We start from the raw sequence: 19,671 nt of genomic DNA, 5'->3' as shown, positions 1-19,671 counted from the left end.
CTCCTGAAAACATTAAAGACACAAACACAAAAATACTACTATTTTCTGTCATCTGCAGAAAATATATATTTTTGCTGGATTTACTATGTTTAATATTAAGAAAGCAAAATATAAGTTTTATAAGTTTAGAAAATCATATATCCTTATTATATTCAGACCTCCCTGACAGAATGCAGGAAATACAGTAATAATGTCTAGTCTAAACATATAGAAATAGGCTAAATAGGTTTATATCAAGCTCATAAAGTGAAACATTAGACTTTTATCTTTTTATTTGTTAAAATATAGATTATGTCAGTGTGGCATTTTATTGATAACTTGTTAGCTATGTTATCTAAGTTAACTAGCTAACCTAGCTAGTTGGCACTTATCAAACATGAGCTCATTAATTTTATGAAAACAGTTGAGAACAAAATATTTGTGTTTGCAGTAAAGACCAGCATCATATTGATTTGATATAAAGTACTATGTTTTTTGGCCTGTAGTTTTCAACCGTATTTACTGTTTTAAGCACAGTTTTGGGGTTTTAACAAGTTCTGTCTGGTTCAGGTTTTGAGGAGGATATGTGAAGGGCTGTGTTTAGAAAGGGACATGTGAACGCACAGGTCTGCTCTGTATGAAAGAGTAACATTACAGATGTGTGCCTATATATAACTTACGTATATAAACAGCAGCTCTTTATAAATAAAATAATTTATTATGTTCTCTATTACCAGTTAACTCACTCTCACAATTAACCTTACTCCTCTGCCCTCTCTGCTGCACATGCGCAGTTCTGTCCCGACCGGTTACCTCGGTCCTTTGTGCTGCACATGTGCAGTTTCTGTCCCACATCAGTGTGCCCCGACCGGTTACACTGGCACCGTCTCAACCACAGCAAGTTTTGTTTTGTTTCAGCGCCACCTGCTGTAAATATTAGTGAACTGTGTTTATGTGTTCATCAGCTCTGTCTGTATTTCTGCTACTCTTACTGTAAAAATAAATAAATAATAAATAATAAATAAACTAAATAACGAGGGTTCTACAAAATCCCTCATCCACTCTTTTAACACAAATGTACAATAAATGAATATTTTCTGAATTTGTGAAAAAATATAAAGGACATCAAATAAACTGGGATTTTGATTCGAATAAAAATATATACACAAAAAAAGAACAAACAATTGAAAATATTTTTAATAAAGCAATATCTGAAAACATTAGAGATGTAATACGGTTAATCACAAACAAAAGACTTGCAGTAAGAGACTATATAAAATGGAATTATAAAATACACAGTCCGACATGTCCTATACCATACTGTACCCAAATAGAAACTTTAGATCACTTCCTTTTTTATTGTTTCAGATCACGAAAAGTAAGTATGGAACAAAGTACATTAAATAAACGACAAAATAAAAATTACTTATGATTTAAAAGTAAAAAAATACGGCATTTTTTTAAAGAAAGCCTCACCATATCTCAAAGCGAAACTCTTTGGCTGATTATTTGCTTTGTAAAATAAAAACTATGGAAAATTGTTCTGAAGAATCAAAATATTACGAGTGAAAATATTTTTAAACAGGTCATAACGGAACTCAAAAGGACAAGGACTATGGACATTTATCAGCAAAAAAGGGGACAAATTTTGATGTGTTGTAAATAATCTTTGTAATATGTTGAGCACTTGGACATTGTATTGTATTGTATTGAAATGTATATTTTAATGTAAGATTTCATTAAACAATTTCTACACAAAATAAACTGTATTTAAATTAAATGGAAAATGTCGATGCAACTGAAATGCATAATTTCAGTGCAAAAATAGTGTTTGTTTCCATTACATTTATTTAACATGAGTAATTCCAAAAATGTATTTAATGAAGAAATAATGGGTGTGAAATATTTTAAATATAGTTTAATACCAATTACTCAATTTACTTTGTGTTAAATCAACAATTTATTACAATTTTATCTAGTTTTGTAGCAATGAGTAAGAGCACTAAATTAACCACATGAAAAGAATATGAAATTAAATTTATAAATGAATACAGTCTACTCATCATCGCTTAATCTAAAGTTAGAACAAAAATGTGCTCCAAAACTAAAACGCAGTGGCACGTAGCAAACATCCCAGTGTTTTCATGGGTGACTTATCAAACTGTTTTACATTGAAATGCTTAATTTTAGTGGACAAGACCTAATATTTAATTTAATTTGTACACTGTTACAGTGCTGATGATTCAGCTTAATTTCTGCAACTACTTCAGAGCTAGCGCAAACCCGGATTTGCGTTAGCTCTGAAGTAGTCACTGAAGTTCAGCTGATTTGCGAGCGATATTTTTAGTGAAACGCGCTTCCTGTAGAAATTGCGAACTGCAAGCGGAAAAGGTCGCAAATCGCTTTTGTGAAACAAGCCCCCATCTCGAACCCGCAACCTTTGCCGCTATGAAAAAAACCAAGGGCAAAGGGACAGAGGACTCTAACGCCTCCTAAGCCCACAAGTGATTGGGGGAGCTTTTGCATTCTTTGTTTTTAGTTCAGTATTGTTCTTCTCAGCCAAACTAAAGGGAAAATTTTGAGGTACACCAAGAAGGCTGCGTCGATCTGGTCTTGAATCGGCAACCTTCTACACTCCCAAGACTGCACAGGCAAAAGGCCGGAGGCTTATACCGCTGAGCCACCTATACCGACAAGTGCACAGGAGATATTTTGCATCCTTTGTCTTTCCTTTGCTCCAAAGAGTCCAAGAACAGAGGGTCTGAGGATTCTATTCAGAATCTCTTTCACATTGTGTGTGGGTGTGTGTGTGTGGAAATGATTGTATTTTTAAAAATTTAAATATACCAATAATAAAGCAAATTTGAATAAGATTCACATGTTTACAAATTTTACTGTAATGGGCCAAGCTCTGTAAAACAATTAGTTATTACAGAATATTAACAAGCCATTAGAGCCCATTTCCCATTACATTTGTTACATGTCCCAGATTTCAAAATACTAAGGCATTCAAACATAACATTCAGTCCTAATCATTTTCATGCAGCCGCTGTGTCTTGGTGTATTTAAGCTTAACTTTTACAATAGCATCAACATTAAGTTATGGTTAGGTGTCAGCTACACTGTAAAATCGATTTAATTTACATTACATAAACATACAAACCATTTGCCTTAAAAAACAAACTGTATAGACTACTTAATACTGTACTGATTTGATTTGTACATACATTTTATTAAGAATTACCATTTAAACAGCAAAATAATATCAAATAAAAAGTACTGTGTAACTTGACAGTCAATTTTACAATTAAGAGTAGATGTTTAATACTGTGACTTAGAACCAGCTAACCTCTTACACTTTTAATAACTGATGCATTGATAGATGCCACCTTTTACAATGGCATAATTCTGCATTAGTGCATGAGTTGGTATTTTTTCATGTCAGCATATCAGGAAAGGCAAGTTTCCTCTTTTAAGTTTGACTTTCAAATCTAATTACTAAAACTTACTAATCAGACTAATTTGGATCACATAACTTCAACATTCCCTTCCTCAACCAGAATCCAGCGTAGAGGGGCTGAGTGAATGTGGTGTGGACTGTGTGTAGGAGGGTCATTGTATCAGAGACGCTGTAGAAGGACAGAGTTCCTGCACTGTGATCCACATACACTCCTATTCTGGAGGATGACCGGCCTGGGATCTTAGTTTCAACGTTATTGTGCCAAAACGAGAGAATGGAAGAACACAGCAGACTCCAGGACTTACTGTTTCCTCCAAATGCAAACTCATCTCTTTTTCCTTTCCTGCAAATGTCTTTATACGAGACTGAAATGGACACTCCCCATCCACCGTTGTTCCATTCAACCTCCCAATAGCAGCGTCCGCTCATCCCCTCCTTACACAACACCTGAGGCCAGTGGTCAAATCTCTCCGGGTGATCAGGGTAACGCTGTGCTCCTCCTCTCCATGTCACCATTTTGTTCTCCTCAGACACACTGAGCTTATGATATAGTGTGTTGGGATCCAAAGTCAGCGAAAAGAAATCTAAACAATAAAAAGAAAAACACTTCTGGAATTAATTCTCATAACAGCAGTATACACAAAAAGGTCTTCCACAAAGAAAGACTGTAAACGATTTGCATATTTTTCCCTTGACAGTGCACAATATCATAAAACAATCCAAGGAACCAGGAGGAATTTCAGTATGTAAATTACAAGAATCCCTCAGACAGCACTACCTCAAGAACCATCATTCAACAATAGCTGATAGAACCACACAATCAAGGCCTGGTTTGATCTGCATTTTCCACATTGCCCATTTTACTGAAAATAAAACTGATAGTGAACTAAGTAATATAATACAGGAAATTGACAAATCCTGCACCTAACAGCTGGGGTTATGCATAGGGCTCAGCCAGGGTCTACTACTCACTCAACTAACAACAATAGCAAAACCACCACAATCTGATACTGGCTCGACAAGAATCCAGAAGCACAGCCTAACACTATGTTCATGGTCCATTGCCTCAACTGCCAAGTAACAGACCTACCAAAAAATAACCTATGAACAAACAGAATCCCTCCTTAATCTAAGCTCACTTCCTTTAACTATGGCAACAACACACTTACCTAAGCACAATCACAAACAATAAATCACATTATAAGTTGCGTGAGCAGAACACAGCAACCACTACCATCTGATACTGGCTCGACAAGAATCCAGAAGCATAGCGAACTATGTTCATGGTCCGTGCCTCAACTGCCAAGTACTCAGACGTCTACAAAAACTCATGAGACAAATTATTACAAGAGCAGGACCACACCAATCCCCTTCATACAAACTCTAACACAAACTTCAGTGCAAGCTCTTCTCAGGGGTCATCAGGCAGGCACCTTCCTTCGTCAGTGTTTCGCTGAATTAGGCCCACGACACCTCCAGAAGGCTCAACAGTGAAGTCTGGCGTCCCAGACCCACCCCCCTCCAAGCTTGCTGTAGAAGCACAAACTCACTCCCCACACAGCCTCAGCCCTTCTGAACCACAACCACTGACTAGATCTTTCAGCTACATCTGACAACTCCTTCACTACAGTCCTTAGCACACGACCTCTAATTCCGAATTCAGACAGCAGTCTTGTGGCAGACTTCGCAACAAAGCCTCTAGTACCTACCTCTACCGGTCTAATATACGCTTGCCACCCACGCTCTCTCACCTCAGCCACCAAGTCTGTATACTTCAGCCTTTTCCTTTCATAAGCTCCATCTACCTCGTCTTCAAACGGAACAGTCAGCTCTATAAAATACACTATCCGCTTTCTTTCAGAGTACAACACTACATCCGGCCTCAAGGTTGTAACCAGAATGCACTCTGGGATCTGCAGTTTACTACCTACATCCACTAATAACTTCCAATCTCGTGCATTGGCCCACTTACCAGCAGTTTTCAAGCACTGTGCTGTTTCTCCACTATGCTGCCCCTCACGCACAAACGTGATAACCCTACTGCAACCTACCACGGGCATGTTATTAACTTCTAACCGTTTCTTATCAAGTGCACCTGCAAGAGATCTAAGTACCTGATTATGCCTCCATGTGTAGCGCCCCTGGGATAGACTCACCTTACATGCAGACAAAATGTGCTTCAGCGTGCCACTTCCTGCACATAGCTTACAACTTGGATCCTCACCCACCCACTGAGCAAGGTTTTGTGGCGTTGACAGAACATCTTATGTAGCTCCCAAAAGAAACTTTATACGGCCTGTATCCAATCCCCATAACTCTCGCCAGGTGATTCTCCGCTTCTCTACACTTTCCCATCTCATCCACTGCCCCTGTTTACTCTGCCCTGCTGCTTTTGCCCTCCTTGCTTCCTCCTCCTGCTCACGAATAAACCCTGTAACCATACGCCTTTTCTCAGGTGATGTGGCCTTGCCGAATGCTTTCCAAGAATCACCTAAACCTAATCCTGCCCTCCCATTTTGCACCTGCCCCACAACATCCCTGTGCTCCAGTGCCCTCCTTGCGGCTTGAGTAGCTTCTCGAGCATTCCACTTTCTCCCAGACCTAGTCACTGGTGCTGTTGCTTTAACCAGCCCGTCTTTTGACCCTAACAACTGCATTTCACGTCCTACCTTAGCACATTTGAACTCCTCAACCAAGCTCGTCAACGGCAGTTCCAGCATCCCTCTCCCACACCACGCCACACTACTAAGGCAACGCGGCACCCCCAACCATGTCCTTATAGCCTTGCTCATAACCCTTTCTAACCTCTCAACCTCAGAAATCGGAATATCATAAACTGTAAGTGGCCACCTTAGACGAGGCAACAAACCAAACTGCAGACACCACAATTTTAATTTAACTGGCAGAAAAGACTTATCAATTCTATTAATGGCCTCCACCATTTCTGTCCTCAACCCTTCCCAGGGGCGCAGATGGAAATTTTGAACTGGGGGGACCAAGCTGTAAAATTATATATATATATATATATATATATATATATATATATATATGTATATATATATATATATATATATATATGCTGCAATAAACTTTAGAATATTGTTATTGTTATATGTTATTGTTTTTTGTTTCTTCATTGCTACAGCCTAGGCAAGACCAGGAAGACAATGTTAAACGCAGTGTTTAACGCAGCTCCGCCCTCCGGCTCAACTTTATTCAAATAAATCCGGCCGCCGCACTGTGTCCAGTCCAGCCAATCAGGGAAAAGCAGGCTGCGTCCAGCCAATCAGGGAAAAGCAGGCTGCGTCCAGCCAATGAGGGAAGAGCAGGCTGCGTCCAGCCAATGAGGGAAGAGCAGGCTGCGTCTTCACACACACACAAGCCTCTTACACACACACACACAGAACAGGTGCCTTTCAACCCCAGAAGAGAAGCTGAAAGCGGCAGAATATGGATTTATAGAGCTATAGGTTACAGTGAGGTTGGTAAAAAAATAAAAATATTAAACTTATGACTGTCTACTTCTGTTGCTTCATTTTAATTCAAAAACGAGCAAGGAGATCCAGCGCAGCGGATTGCGTTGAAAAAAGTGCTAGTGGACACGTACCGTAAGGAGCTGGTAACTGCCTGTGTCTGTAGTCTACAGGCAGTTACCAGCTCCTTAGAACCCCGGACTTGAGAAGGTGCGTTAAATTTACATTGGAACTGGAACACGGAGCTCCGAACAATGTAACCTCTGAACTGAACGCTTCCTAGTTTAAAAACGAGGGCATTGTGGAACACAAAACTCCACAAACGTACAGTTAATTAAATTAAAACCCCAACGTTTATGCTTGTAGATGATAGATTTCGGATGAGGTCACTATAAATCTGGGGGGGACATGTCCCCCCCCGTCCCCAGTGCCATCTGCGCCCATGACCCTTCCACCTGCTCTTTATCATTCAGTGCTGCAGTATACCACCTACCTAAACTCTTAACTGACTTTTCCAATATAGATGGTATGACTTCTCCCTCCATCATAAACCTTTCTTGTATCAATTTCCCTTTAACGATTGATACACTCCTTTAACTTTCATCCTAGCCAGCCTCAGATTATCATTTAACTTCCCTAGCAGTCGCCGGGTACATGGCACCGTGGTCGTTAATGTTGTCATATCGTCCATAAACGCCCTAACTGGTGGGAGCCGGGTGCCATCATGCAGCCTCTCCCCGCCTACGACCCACTTAGAAGCCCTAATAATCACCTCCATTGCCATCGTAAACGCTAGCGGTGAAATTGTACAACCTGCCATTATACCTATTTCCAGTCGTTGCCAAGATGTGACACACTCCCCTACACTAAAGCAAAACTGTATGTCTTAATAATATAACTATTCAAGTAACGCTGCATTTACACTGCATGTAGGCAAAACAAAGGTGTTTCCTGCGTTGTCCAATTCAATTATTTTAATAAATGGGAAATGGTTTTATTCAAGCTTTATTACCTATAAACTAATAAATCTAAATATATTTATAAATATAAATGTTCGATTGAACTCCATAACACTGTCTAGTGAGCAACATATGGGCTAACAAATACAAACTTTTCCAAATAAATGATATATTAATATTTTCAAAGCCCACCAGAGACCCCAACAATCTCAACAACTTTTCTCCACGCTGTATTACGCTGATCAGAGTCCCTGCAAATCCTTAGGGATTGATCATAAAGGACAGGGAAGCCTGAAACCAGAATAATTAGCTTTTCTTCCATCATTCTCTGGAACACTGGAAAGCAGAACTAAAATTGTTTTCATACACTGTGCTGAGGACACATATCAGGCAAACACCTGCTCTCTAATTGGATACTCATTGCGTTGGACATATTCATTTGCATAAAGTTCACCTCGGCTAAACTTTTCATTGACTCGCTGCGCCGGACCCATGATGCACCACGTGGCTGTGTCTGAAGGAGCCGACGCTTCCCATTGAAAATGTGAATAGGATAAATTGCTTTCCATTGACACATCAGAGCACTGTTAATGCAGCGTGATAGTGCATTTGAAATTTTTTCTCAGTATTATGAAAACACTGAATTATGAACCCAATATTGAGAACTGAATCAACCAGAATTTTTTTCTTTTTCTTTTTTGTCTGCCGGTGTTTAATGTGTATACATAATGTGTTGGTTATTCCTTGTTGTATAAGCCTCGTCAATAACAGAATCTAAATTACCATCAGGTATGTTTAAATATTTAATGAGTGTACACACATTCATTTACATAAGTAATTCAACAAGTGTGTATGTGTGTGTTTTTACTTACACTGTAGGAAATCTTGTCTGGTTTTTGGCTCTGGGGGTAAAGACACTGGAACTTCTGCAGTTGGAGAGACACAGGACAAAAATGATTTAATACAATAAAGGACAATCATATGCTCAAATTAAAAAGAAAATAGTAGATATAAAATACGTTATGAAGTCAAAGTGATCACCTGAAAATCTGTATAATAAATACTACTACCATTTTTGCAACACTGCCATGAACACCACCTGTGTTTCTTTAGTACTCGCATATGTGATGTAAAATCTGTGTGATTGCTTGGACTTATGCATTTACAACATACCAAACTTTTTTTTTAACTATATAGAAGTTGGAAGTTACACTGACCATATATTACACACAATTGAACTCTATTTACTAATCAGGTGACATCTAAAGGCAATTAGTCACATTGAATTGTATCAAAGTGAACCAGGGTATAGGGGGAACAATACAAATACACACCACACATTTCAGATTTGTATTTATTAAAAATTGTAAAAACTGTATAGTTTTCTTTTTACTTCACAATTACTTGCCACTTTGTTTTGGTCCATCACAAAAAATACAAATACAGTACACTTAAGTTAAATGTGAAGAATGGGTATGAATACTTTTTCAAGGCACTGTAAGTGAAATAATATGTAAAATAAGAATTAATAATTAAAATAAGAGTAAGTCATTTTAGAGCATTTTCTAGAGCAATGGGTTTAACAAAAACTAAAAAGAGACCATATGGACATACATACATAAAATTTTACTAAAGATGGCTTCAGGTTAAAGGGGTAAAATATAGATTTTAAAGCATTTTAAAGCAACTGTCCAGCAATAGTGAGTGCTATTGCTATTCTCGATGTAGTAAGTCACAACCCAAATGTTTTGTAGTGAATGAAAACGTGTAAATCTGTCACAAACTCACCAATCTTACTATGACCACGTCTCTCTTTCTTTCTGCTGTGGTGCAGTTCTGTAAGGCATGGTTAAAGATGTGAGATTGCAATACTACACCAGGGGGCTGCATGATTACCACATTGTAAGGACTATAAGGCGCACTGTATTATAAGGCGCACTATTAATGAACGTCTATTTTCCGGTCTATTTTCATACGTACAATTTATAAGGTGCATTTTAAGCGACAATAGATCACTGCAGTCACGCATCATTCTGTAGTTCTCGCATGCCCATATTTGGGGTTCTATGTCTAAGCGATTTTTGACTATGGGAAAAAGAATGGGCACATTCTGTGATAAATTAATATGTTCAGAACCCTGTACGTTTTATTCTGTCTACATTTTCCTCTGAACAACACTGAATCTTCTGAATTATAAGATCATTTTAGAGTCAGAATAAGGAAAATGCTAGCTTTAAAGAGGCTGTTCTACACGCTACTCTATCGGTAAGAGCTCTAATTATAGTGGTCAACCACCCTGGTTATACTGACAGATCAGCTACACCATCAAACTCAAAATACATTATTTGCTGTTCAGGTCAAGCTCCACTAAACAAGCTTGATCATTTCTAGCCTCTCTGGATTTTACAACAGGTCAGTATTGTGGGTTATAGGGTTTTTTATTTTATGAAGATTATGATTAAGTTTATTATGCAGTAAAATAAATTAGCAGTGTTTGGTGTTCCTGGCTCATTGTTTTAGTACATTAAGCCACGTTAAGATTTTTCCTTATAATAGGTTTTTAGTGGAAAGAAAACCCACATTAAGCCATTTTTCATTAAGTGTTTTTTGACTCTTACTGTTTCATCTAGTTAACTAAGTAAACAAAAAAACATTTTCTGTTAATCTACACAGATTTCTCACCTAAAAACTGTTTATTTGGGGGAGTAAAGAGCTTCCGTTTATTTACAAGTAAGCTTAGATTTCCAATATTTTCAACAGCACAGTAATAAATGCTGCCCGACAGCGCTACACTAAGCCAGGGCGCTATCAACTATCAGTTTGTCCCACATAGCTTGTTGTTTTAACATGGTTAACACACAGGCTACAGTCTGATATTCTCACCTCTGAATGGCGACAGAGCTAGCACTGCTGTTAGCAGCTAATGCTAATAGTGCTCTAGCCTCGGTGCTACAGAAACTCCTGTATAACGCTGCACTTTAGTGGAGTGGCTTTACTGCTCCTTACAACCTGACTGGTATATTTTATACATAAGGTGCACGAGATTATAACGTGCACTGACGATTCCTTATAGTGCAGAAATATGGTAGAAAGACATTAGATGACAACTGAAAATGTTCTCCTTTTTTATTATGGAGAAAATAAACACATACCTTTACGTTGACCTGTACACTTTGCCTGGTTAGGAAGATTCATTTTATTGAATTCCTCGTTGCAGAATATCACCAGTCTCTCTTTCAGATCAGAGAGAGATTTCCTCACTCCATCAAATGAAAGATGATGATGGACAGTGCCACTGGGTGAATCCTCACCTCCAGAAGAGACACTCACAGACTGGAAACTCTACAGAGAGAACAAATACAATAAAGAGAGATGAAGGTATAAAGAAGTACAAGAAATGACATCGCTGTATGAACGGGCATTCATTTTAGTATATGATGGGTTTTTTAGAGAAATACTGATACAATTCCACAAACACTAATAGCTAATAGCTTATTGTAAACATTTGTAGCAGATGGTGACTCTAACCTCTAGACACAAACCACAAGACTAGAGAGAAAAACCTATCAAATTGTCACACATGAACATTTGTTGTCTTTAACTTTTAAGTTAAAGAAATATATGAATGTATATAAGTGCCTCACATATTAAAATATAAATAGGTACCGATATAAGTAAAGATTTAATAAAAGTCATTTATTTTAAAAGAAACAGTATCCTACCATCATCCAAACCTTTCACAGTGGCACTCTACATGGGCTTTGGCATTAAACCACAACTACAAGAATACCAACTCATTACAGATGCAAGTATTGAAGCAATCCAGAAGTAAATAAAGGTATATTTCTGAAAATCCCAGTTAATTAACTGTAAACAGATCCAGGCATTTGACTACTATACAAACAATGCATTGCCTCTTTCAATCCCACAGTTTTACAACATTTTTAAGTGTCAACAAGGCCCATTTTTTGATGTTTGGTTACCTGGAGGAAGTGGATGTGATCCTCTGTGTGTGAAAGCTGCTCCAGCTCAGTGTTTCTCCTCTTTAGATCAGTGATCTCCTGCTCCAGCTGCTCCAGGAGTTCTTCAGCTGCACTCAGTTCAGTCTTCTCCTGATCTCTGATCAGCTCTGTTACCTCAGAGCGCTTTTTCTCAATGGAGCAGATCAGCTCAGTAAAGATCCTCTCACTGTCCTCCACTGCTGACTGTGCAGAGAACTGTTATAATACACACACACACACACAAACACACCTTATTGAAGTTCTTTTTTTATCCTTATTGCCAGGATGACAGTGATGATGTGACATAGCTAAAAAATGAGGCAACTGGTAAAATCAAACAAGAACTTTGAGGAAACATATGTGCATATGTGTATCATGTTACAAGGCTTTGCACAACATTTTTGTAATGTGGCTGCAGAAATTCTCTTTAATTCAACCACACAAATAAGGAGACTGAGAACTGATGCTAGGCAAACAATCCTGCCAAAACACAAAACACAAAAAACAGAAATTAAATAAATAGAAATACTGATTCTCTTTCTCTTCTTCTTACACACATGCACACACAGCTAGTTAGCTAGCAAATGAATTAACATAGTAGCATTAATTAATTATTTAATTAATCATAATGTAACACACACACAGAATATTGTAGTGATTTAAACAGTATTTTTTAAAGCGATAGACACCATTTTGACAATTTAACGCTGATCTTTACAGGGGAGGGGGGGTGGGGGTTACGGGGTCGAGTAACAAAAAAGTAACGCAATAGTTACTTTTACTGGTAACTAGTTACTTTTATAGTGGAGTAACTCAGTTACTAGTTTGGAGAAGCAACTAGTAACTATAATTAATTTTTTTTTCAAAGTAACGTGCCCAACACTGTCTGTATGACTAGAAGCTTGGTTTTATACACCTGTGGCCATATAAGTGATAATAGTAGATCATTTTGACAATATATTGTATTACAATAACTTAAATCTTATATGTCCTTGCTGACATAAGAAAATTCTCATTCTCAATACTTATTTTTGTAAAAAATGGATTTATTTCATGATATGTCACAGGATGGTTTTGTGTGAATTCATAAATAAATTCCTTTACCATATATATATATATATATATATATATATATATATATATATATATATATATATATATGTTTTTTTAAATTTGCATTTTCACTGAAACCTTTCCAATCAATGCTCACCTTAGTTATATAGCCTAAAAAAGGAAAGTGCATTTATAGATATTTTAGAACACTACATATAAGCATAAATATTTTATCTCCTTCATTTAGTAATATCTGGAGGAACATTTCTGGTCATCTGAAAGCTGAAGAGGTATTTTGGATGGCATACACTCTTTTTTTATGCAAATGCTGAAATACAGAAATAAATAAATGAAGAAATGTGGAAATAAATCAATAAATAAATGTAGAAATGTTGAAATAAATGAATGAATAAATAAATACATGTTGAAATAAATAAATATATAAATGAATGAATAAATAAATTCATGTTGAAATAAATAAATAAATATATAAATAAACGCACATATAAATGAATAAATAAATAAATATATAAATACTTGCATTAATAATTGTATAGGTAAATAAATAAATTAATTAATACACTTATTTATTGATGTATATATTTATTTATTAATTTATATGTGCATTTATTTATTTATTTATTTTAACATTTATTTATTTATTCATTCATTTATTTCAACATTTCTACATTTATTTATTGATTTATTTCCACATTTCTTCATGTATTTATTTATTTTTTTCCACATTTCTTCATTTATTTATTTCTGTATTTCTGCATTTGTATGGTAATTAGGTAAGTACGGTGGCCGAGAAAGCCCAGCGCAGTGCAAATTGAAAAGCGCTGCAAAAGCACAAAACACATCCATCAAAATTACAACACAGGCGCAGCAAATAGAAAAACGCGCTGCAAAAAGAAAAACGCGCTGCAAATAGAACCACAACACAACGGAAGTGAGTCACAACACAACGGAATTTTCCCGGGGGACCTTAAAAGATGCTGTACCAGCTGTGTACAAAGGACAATAAGTGGCAAACAAGCTTCTGAAAAGTAAGTTATGTTTATTAAAAGTTCTGCTTCAAAAAACGCCTTGTTTGCCACTTATTGTCCTTTGTACACATAGTGAAGTTAGGGTTGCAACGGTATGAGATTTTCACGGTATGATAACCGTCTCAGAAAATACCGCGGTATCACGGTTATCACGGTATCACAGTTTGTTACATATATTATTAAACTGACCCTTAAAGAAATTACAACAAAGTTTTTTTGTTCAATTAACTATTTATTGTAGAAACCTGGAACAACTATATAGATAATGTCTCCTTAAAAAATATAAACTGTACACCATTAGGTGAAGGAAACCAGGTTTTTCCACTACTCTTAAGGTCATTAAGGGTGTATATAATATATATATATATATATATATATATATATATATATATATATATATATATATATATATATATATATATATATATATATATATATAATTATATATACACACACACACACACACACACACACACACACACACGTGTCACACATTACATGTCCTCTAAGAAGTAAAGATCCTGTGTTTAAACTATTCAGTACAATTATTTAAGTTTAAATTATTTAATATCTGATAAACTGAGCCTGGGTCAGTGTCTGATCAACAACTGTTGTAAACGTCCGTTTTACTGCCAAGTTGGTATATAACCAGATAGAGGGGATTTATTTCTGAGTCTGGTTTTAACACATGAAAAACAGGCACGTCAGAATTTGAAAATTAACGCATGTAAATGAATGCCGTCTTTCACATCCAGTCCGGCGAGCACCTTTACACGGACACGTGAATCCGTCGTAGCACGCACTTCACGCCTGTACCTGCGTGCCCAAATTTCGGATAACTCAGCGCTTTTGCGGGCGCTTACCGCATGGGTTGTGCACGACTACAAAGAGATTTTATTTATGTTCAGATTAAAATTATAAACTAAACACATACTTTGCGCTGCACGGCGGGGTGGTGTTCTTGGAGATGGGAGAACAGGTTTGACGTATGTCCACCTTTAGCTGTGACTTTACGGCCACATTGATTATAAATCGGATAACCATCCTCGGGTGCGTTCGGCGGGTCTCTGAAATAGTCCCACACTGCTGATTTTAGTTTAGCCTTTTTTTAGGCGGACGGAGATTTGTTTAGTCTGATGCACTTTCTGCTGTTCTCACCGCTGTGTGCTGAGCAGCTGAAGCGGAGCAGAGTTGCGCATGCGCGGGTGAGTTTCTCCGCTGGCTTGCGTTTTACCGGTAATAAGCAAACACACACGGTATGATAACCGTGCATTTTAATACCATGGTATACCGTGAAACCGGTTACCGCTGCAACCCTAAGTGAAGTCCGACGTTACTGAAGACGCAGCTTAGCTGGTACAGTATCTTTTAAGGTCCCCCGGGAAAATTCCGTTGTGTTGTGACTCACTTCCGTTGTGTTGTGGTTCTATTTGCAGCGCATTTTTCTATTTGCAGCGCGTTTTTCTATTTGCAGCGCGTTTTTCTATTTGCAGCGCGTTTTTCTATTTGCTGCGCCTGTGTTGTAATTTTGATGGATGTGTTTTGTGCTTTTGCAGCGCTTTTCAATTTGCACTGCGTTGGGCTTTCTCGGCCACCGTAGGTAAGCGGTCCTAAAGCAGGATTGGTTTTTGAGCTGCAATAGTTTTGGCTCTACTGATTCTGCCTTGGCCTGCAGCGGCAACATTTTAAAGCTGCTGACCCTCATTCATTTTCAGCAGTTGTTACTGCAGTAGGGGTTATGGCCGCGATGTTGCTGTGCCGTCGCTTTTTTTCCGTCTCACTGATACCGGAAGTACAGGACAGTGGAGTGTGCGCCGGGACACACAGCAGCACACCGGAGTGTGCGCCGGCACACTGAACAACACAGTATGTACTGGTGTATACACCACTGTCCTCTTGTGTACTGGTGTGTAAAACACTGTTCTCTAGGGTCTACTGGTGTATACACCACTGTCCTCTTGTGTACTGGTGTGTAAAACACTTGTGTAGGGTGTACTGGAGCGCCCACGAATTACTGTGTAAAACACAGCCACTGTGTTGCTGTGTGTCCCGGGCCGCGAGTGAGCTGCTGTGCTGCTGTGTGTCGAGCCGCAACCAATCCTGCTTTAGAGCGAGGATAGGACCGCCTACCTAATTACCATACAAATGCAGAAATAAATAAATGAAGAAATGTGGAAATAAATAAATAAATACACAAAGAAATGTGGAAATAAATGAATAAATAAATAAATGTTGAAATAAATAAATAAATACACGAAGAAATGTGGAAATAAATGAATAAATAAATAAATGTTGAAATAAATAAATGAATTAATAAATAAATGCACATATAAATCAATAAATAAATAAATGCACATATAAATCAATAAATAAGAAATACATTTATTTACCTATACAATTATTTAATGCATGTATTTATTTATGTCATTTATACTTATGTCATTTTTGGTCCTCCATACACTCAATGCTCACCTTAATAAAGTTTATCGTCTTTTTCAGCTCCTGCTTCTGGTTCTCTTTTTCCTGGAGTCTCTGCTGGGATTTTCTTTGCTGCTGCTTTAGCTCCCTCTGAAGAGAAATCCGTTATTCAACTTTTTGTGAATTTGAAATTACATTGGGTTTATATTAACAAAAACTGAAAAGGTAAACTGTTTTGTTTTACCGCTGTAAGCTGTAAAACTGCTGGTATATGTGTGTTGGCTTCCCATAAAAAAGGCCTTATTTAGAAGAAACAAGAAGTATCTCTTGTTTTGTTTGGCAAAATGATCTGATTTAAAACTCTTTAACTCTTATGATATTTAAAGTTTGATATTTGGCCCTTTCAGGTCTGAAGCTGTAATTGTGCACTGCACCATTGTTACAGATAGTACTACTACCAACTGTTTGAACACTGAGAGGTCAAATCCAGACAAATGATAGAGGATTTATTATTTATGGATATGCCTTTGATTTCTAATAGGATAAGCCCTTGGACAAAACAACCCGACACAAGCCCATGCACGTTCTGCCCAAGCAGATTTGAGACACTTTTATATGTGATTCTAAATTGGATACTTGGACATGTTACATAAATGTGAACGGTCAATTCGGAATTCATGATTCTTTTTGCTTTTTACGCATGGACTATGTACATGTAATATTTTTGGTATATTTTTTTATACTGTGTGGACTTTTTGTGGTATACGGCTGTAATATAAACAAATGTGGAAAAAGAAAAAAAATACTTTCCAGATGCACTGTAATTCCTTGTTTTAAAAATCGAATCTAAATATCAATATTTAGATTAATATCATATAAATATATTTTAACTACTCCAGCAGTTGGATAGCCTTCAAAGGAAAGTGCATTTATAGATATTTTAGAACACTACATATTAGCATAAATATTTTATCTCCTTTATCAGCAATTTCAGCAATTTTTGCAGCCCAGTAAACGCACAGACCAATTACGTGTGGTGTAAGATCAATAAATGCTCTCATTTGCCAATCAGATCTGTGCAGACTGCTACCCCAGCTAGTGAATTGGGACGCGGCCGGGAAAAAAACCCTTTATAAAGAGATAGGGAGTAGAGCTTAGATTCTCTGCCCGAAACTGACCTGACCCGAGGGCTCCAGAAAAGAGATGTAGGCATCTGTTTTTTAATTATATTTTTAATTTATATAAAGCTCTGGTGTGATAATCATAACGTTGCTAAGTAACCAATTATTATTGTTAACGAAAACGAATGAAATAACGAAAACTGAAAGTGAAAAAACTTTGTGTTAACTGAATCTAATAAAAACGATAATTAAAAGAAAAAACGTAATTAACTGGAACTGTATTGTGTGTTTATAAAACTAACTAAAATTACTGATAGAAAACCCTAATTTTCATGTTTAATTTATTTATAAGCGCTGTTGTACAGCGGGCGGTGTTGTGCCGATTCTGTTCGCGAAGCAGAGTCGGATTCAGCAGGGAGTCGGATTCACGCTCGCGCTAGCCACAAAATCCGACAGAAAACACTGGGAAATTGCAGAATTAGGTGGGATTACAATATGAGTGCGAGAGAGATAAAAGAGAAACAGGAGATACAGTGTGTGAGAACCTTTACCTGTGAGTAGCTCATACACTGGAACACGCAAATCACTCTCTCTCTCGTTTGTTTCTTAGATTGATCTCTCTGATAAGATGTGTGAAAACTATTAAAAACTATCCAGCCTCGAAAAACGAATTAACGTAGTTCTTTCTGGGCGCACGTGAACTCCGCTTGTCCGCGTTTGACTTGCAGCACTGTGTGTAGCTGTTCTTAAAAATCATTTTAATTAAATAATAGTTCTATGCTTCTATGTTACAGTGTTAATTATCATAATTCTCATTATATTTCGCTCATTCAAACAGCCCGAAAACAGCCAGTTTATGGGGCGGATCGGGTCGGGCTCGGGCTCATAATTATGGGTCGGGTTGGGTCGGGCTCGGGCAGAACGTGCACGGGCTCAGGCTGGGTCGGGTCGGATTTTTTGGGCCCGATCTAAGCTCTAATAGGGAGCCCGAGAACGGGCGGAAAAACGAGAACAGGCGGAAACTAAGACACGCCGAGCGCGAGAGAGACAGGGGAGGAATGTACACAAAATCTGGCCAGAGAGGAATTTTATTATTATCATTGTATATTTTTTTCATTATAATTCAAACAACCTCACGGGTATATATATATGGATGAAATATTTGAGAAGGTATCACTTTGATAAATATTGATGTCAATTATATTGCATAAATCTAAATGGTTATTTGATCATATTTCTCTGATACCCTTACATCCTCTCTCTGTAATTAAAATAGTTTGTGAACATCAATGTGAATGTCTATCTGTATGTAAGCTCCTGATGGTTTACTGCAAAGTGGTGATTCTTGTGTGTCAAAAGGACCATTAATATGAACTAAATATAAAAAGGTTCTCACCTGTTTCTCAGTTCTTTCTGCTGCAGATACAACTGTATCATGTTCTTTGTGTTCCTGCATCATACATACATAACAGATGCAGGTCTGATCAGTACGACAGTAGATCTCGATCAGTTTATCATGCTGAGAGCAGATCTTCTCCTGCAGCTGTTTGGAGGCTTTGACCAGCTTGTGCTTCTTAAAGGCAGGAGACTGATAGTGAGGTTGGAGATGAGTCTCACAGTAAGAAGCCAGACACACCAAACAGGACTTGATGGCTTTGAGTTTCCTCCCAGTACAGAAATCACACTCCACATCTCCAGCTCCAGCGTAACAGTGAGCAGGAGAAGCAGCTCGGACTTCTGTCTTCTTCAGTTTCTCCACCACTTCAGCCAGCATGTTGTTTCTGCGTAGAACAGGCCTCGGAGTGAACGTCTCTCTGCACTGGGGGCAGCTGTAGACCCCCCTCTGCTCCTCCTGATCCCAGTGTTTGTAAATACACACCATACAGTAACTGTGTCCACAGTTTATGGTCACCGGGTGCTTCAGCAGATCCAGACAGACTGGACAGATGAACTGATCCTCATCTACTGCAATACTGGCCTCTGCCATCTTCCTGCACAAACTGGGAGTGAACAGGTGGGATAAGTTTCGTTTTCTCTAAACTTAGGAGTGGCTTCTGCTTCCGTATTAGTTAAAGTTTGACAGAGAGGGGCGTGGAGATATACGGGCTGAAGAGAGTTCTGCGGAATTATAAACAGATGTGGAGCAGTCATTTAACAT

The 19,671-nt window shown here is 37.6% G+C and overlaps 1 protein-coding gene across 2 annotated transcripts; it reads right to left on the bottom strand.

The window, feature by feature from the left end:
* Positions 1–1,196: 1,196 nt before the first annotated feature.
* Positions 1,197–19,577, bottom strand: LOC103027670 (tripartite motif-containing protein 16-like). 2 transcript variants are annotated; one of them, XM_049479019.1, is made up of 7 exons: positions 18,910–19,577; positions 16,447–16,542; positions 11,855–12,088; positions 11,024–11,213; positions 9,660–9,707; positions 8,744–8,797; positions 1,197–4,023 (listed from the first exon to the last, which is right to left on the bottom strand). In XM_049479019.1, exons 1-7 carry the CDS (start codon positions 19,498–19,500, stop codon positions 3,497–3,499), a joined length of 1,740 nt encoding a protein of 579 aa, XP_049334976.1. In that variant the 5' UTR covers positions 19,501–19,577; the 3' UTR covers positions 1,197–3,496. The 2 variants fall into 2 exon arrangements, with proteins under 2 accessions (XP_049334976.1, XP_007260549.3); XM_007260487.4 differs by lacking the exon at positions 9,660–9,707.
* Between the last annotated feature and the right edge of the window lie 94 nt (positions 19,578–19,671).

Source organism: Astyanax mexicanus, chromosome 1, assembly GCF_023375975.1.
Source record: "Astyanax mexicanus isolate ESR-SI-001 chromosome 1, AstMex3_surface, whole genome shotgun sequence".
Classification (NCBI taxonomy): domain Eukaryota; kingdom Metazoa; phylum Chordata; class Actinopteri; order Characiformes; family Acestrorhamphidae; genus Astyanax; species Astyanax mexicanus.
Note: the sequence above shows the minus strand (reverse complement) of the source record. Positions and strands in the feature narration are given on the sequence as shown.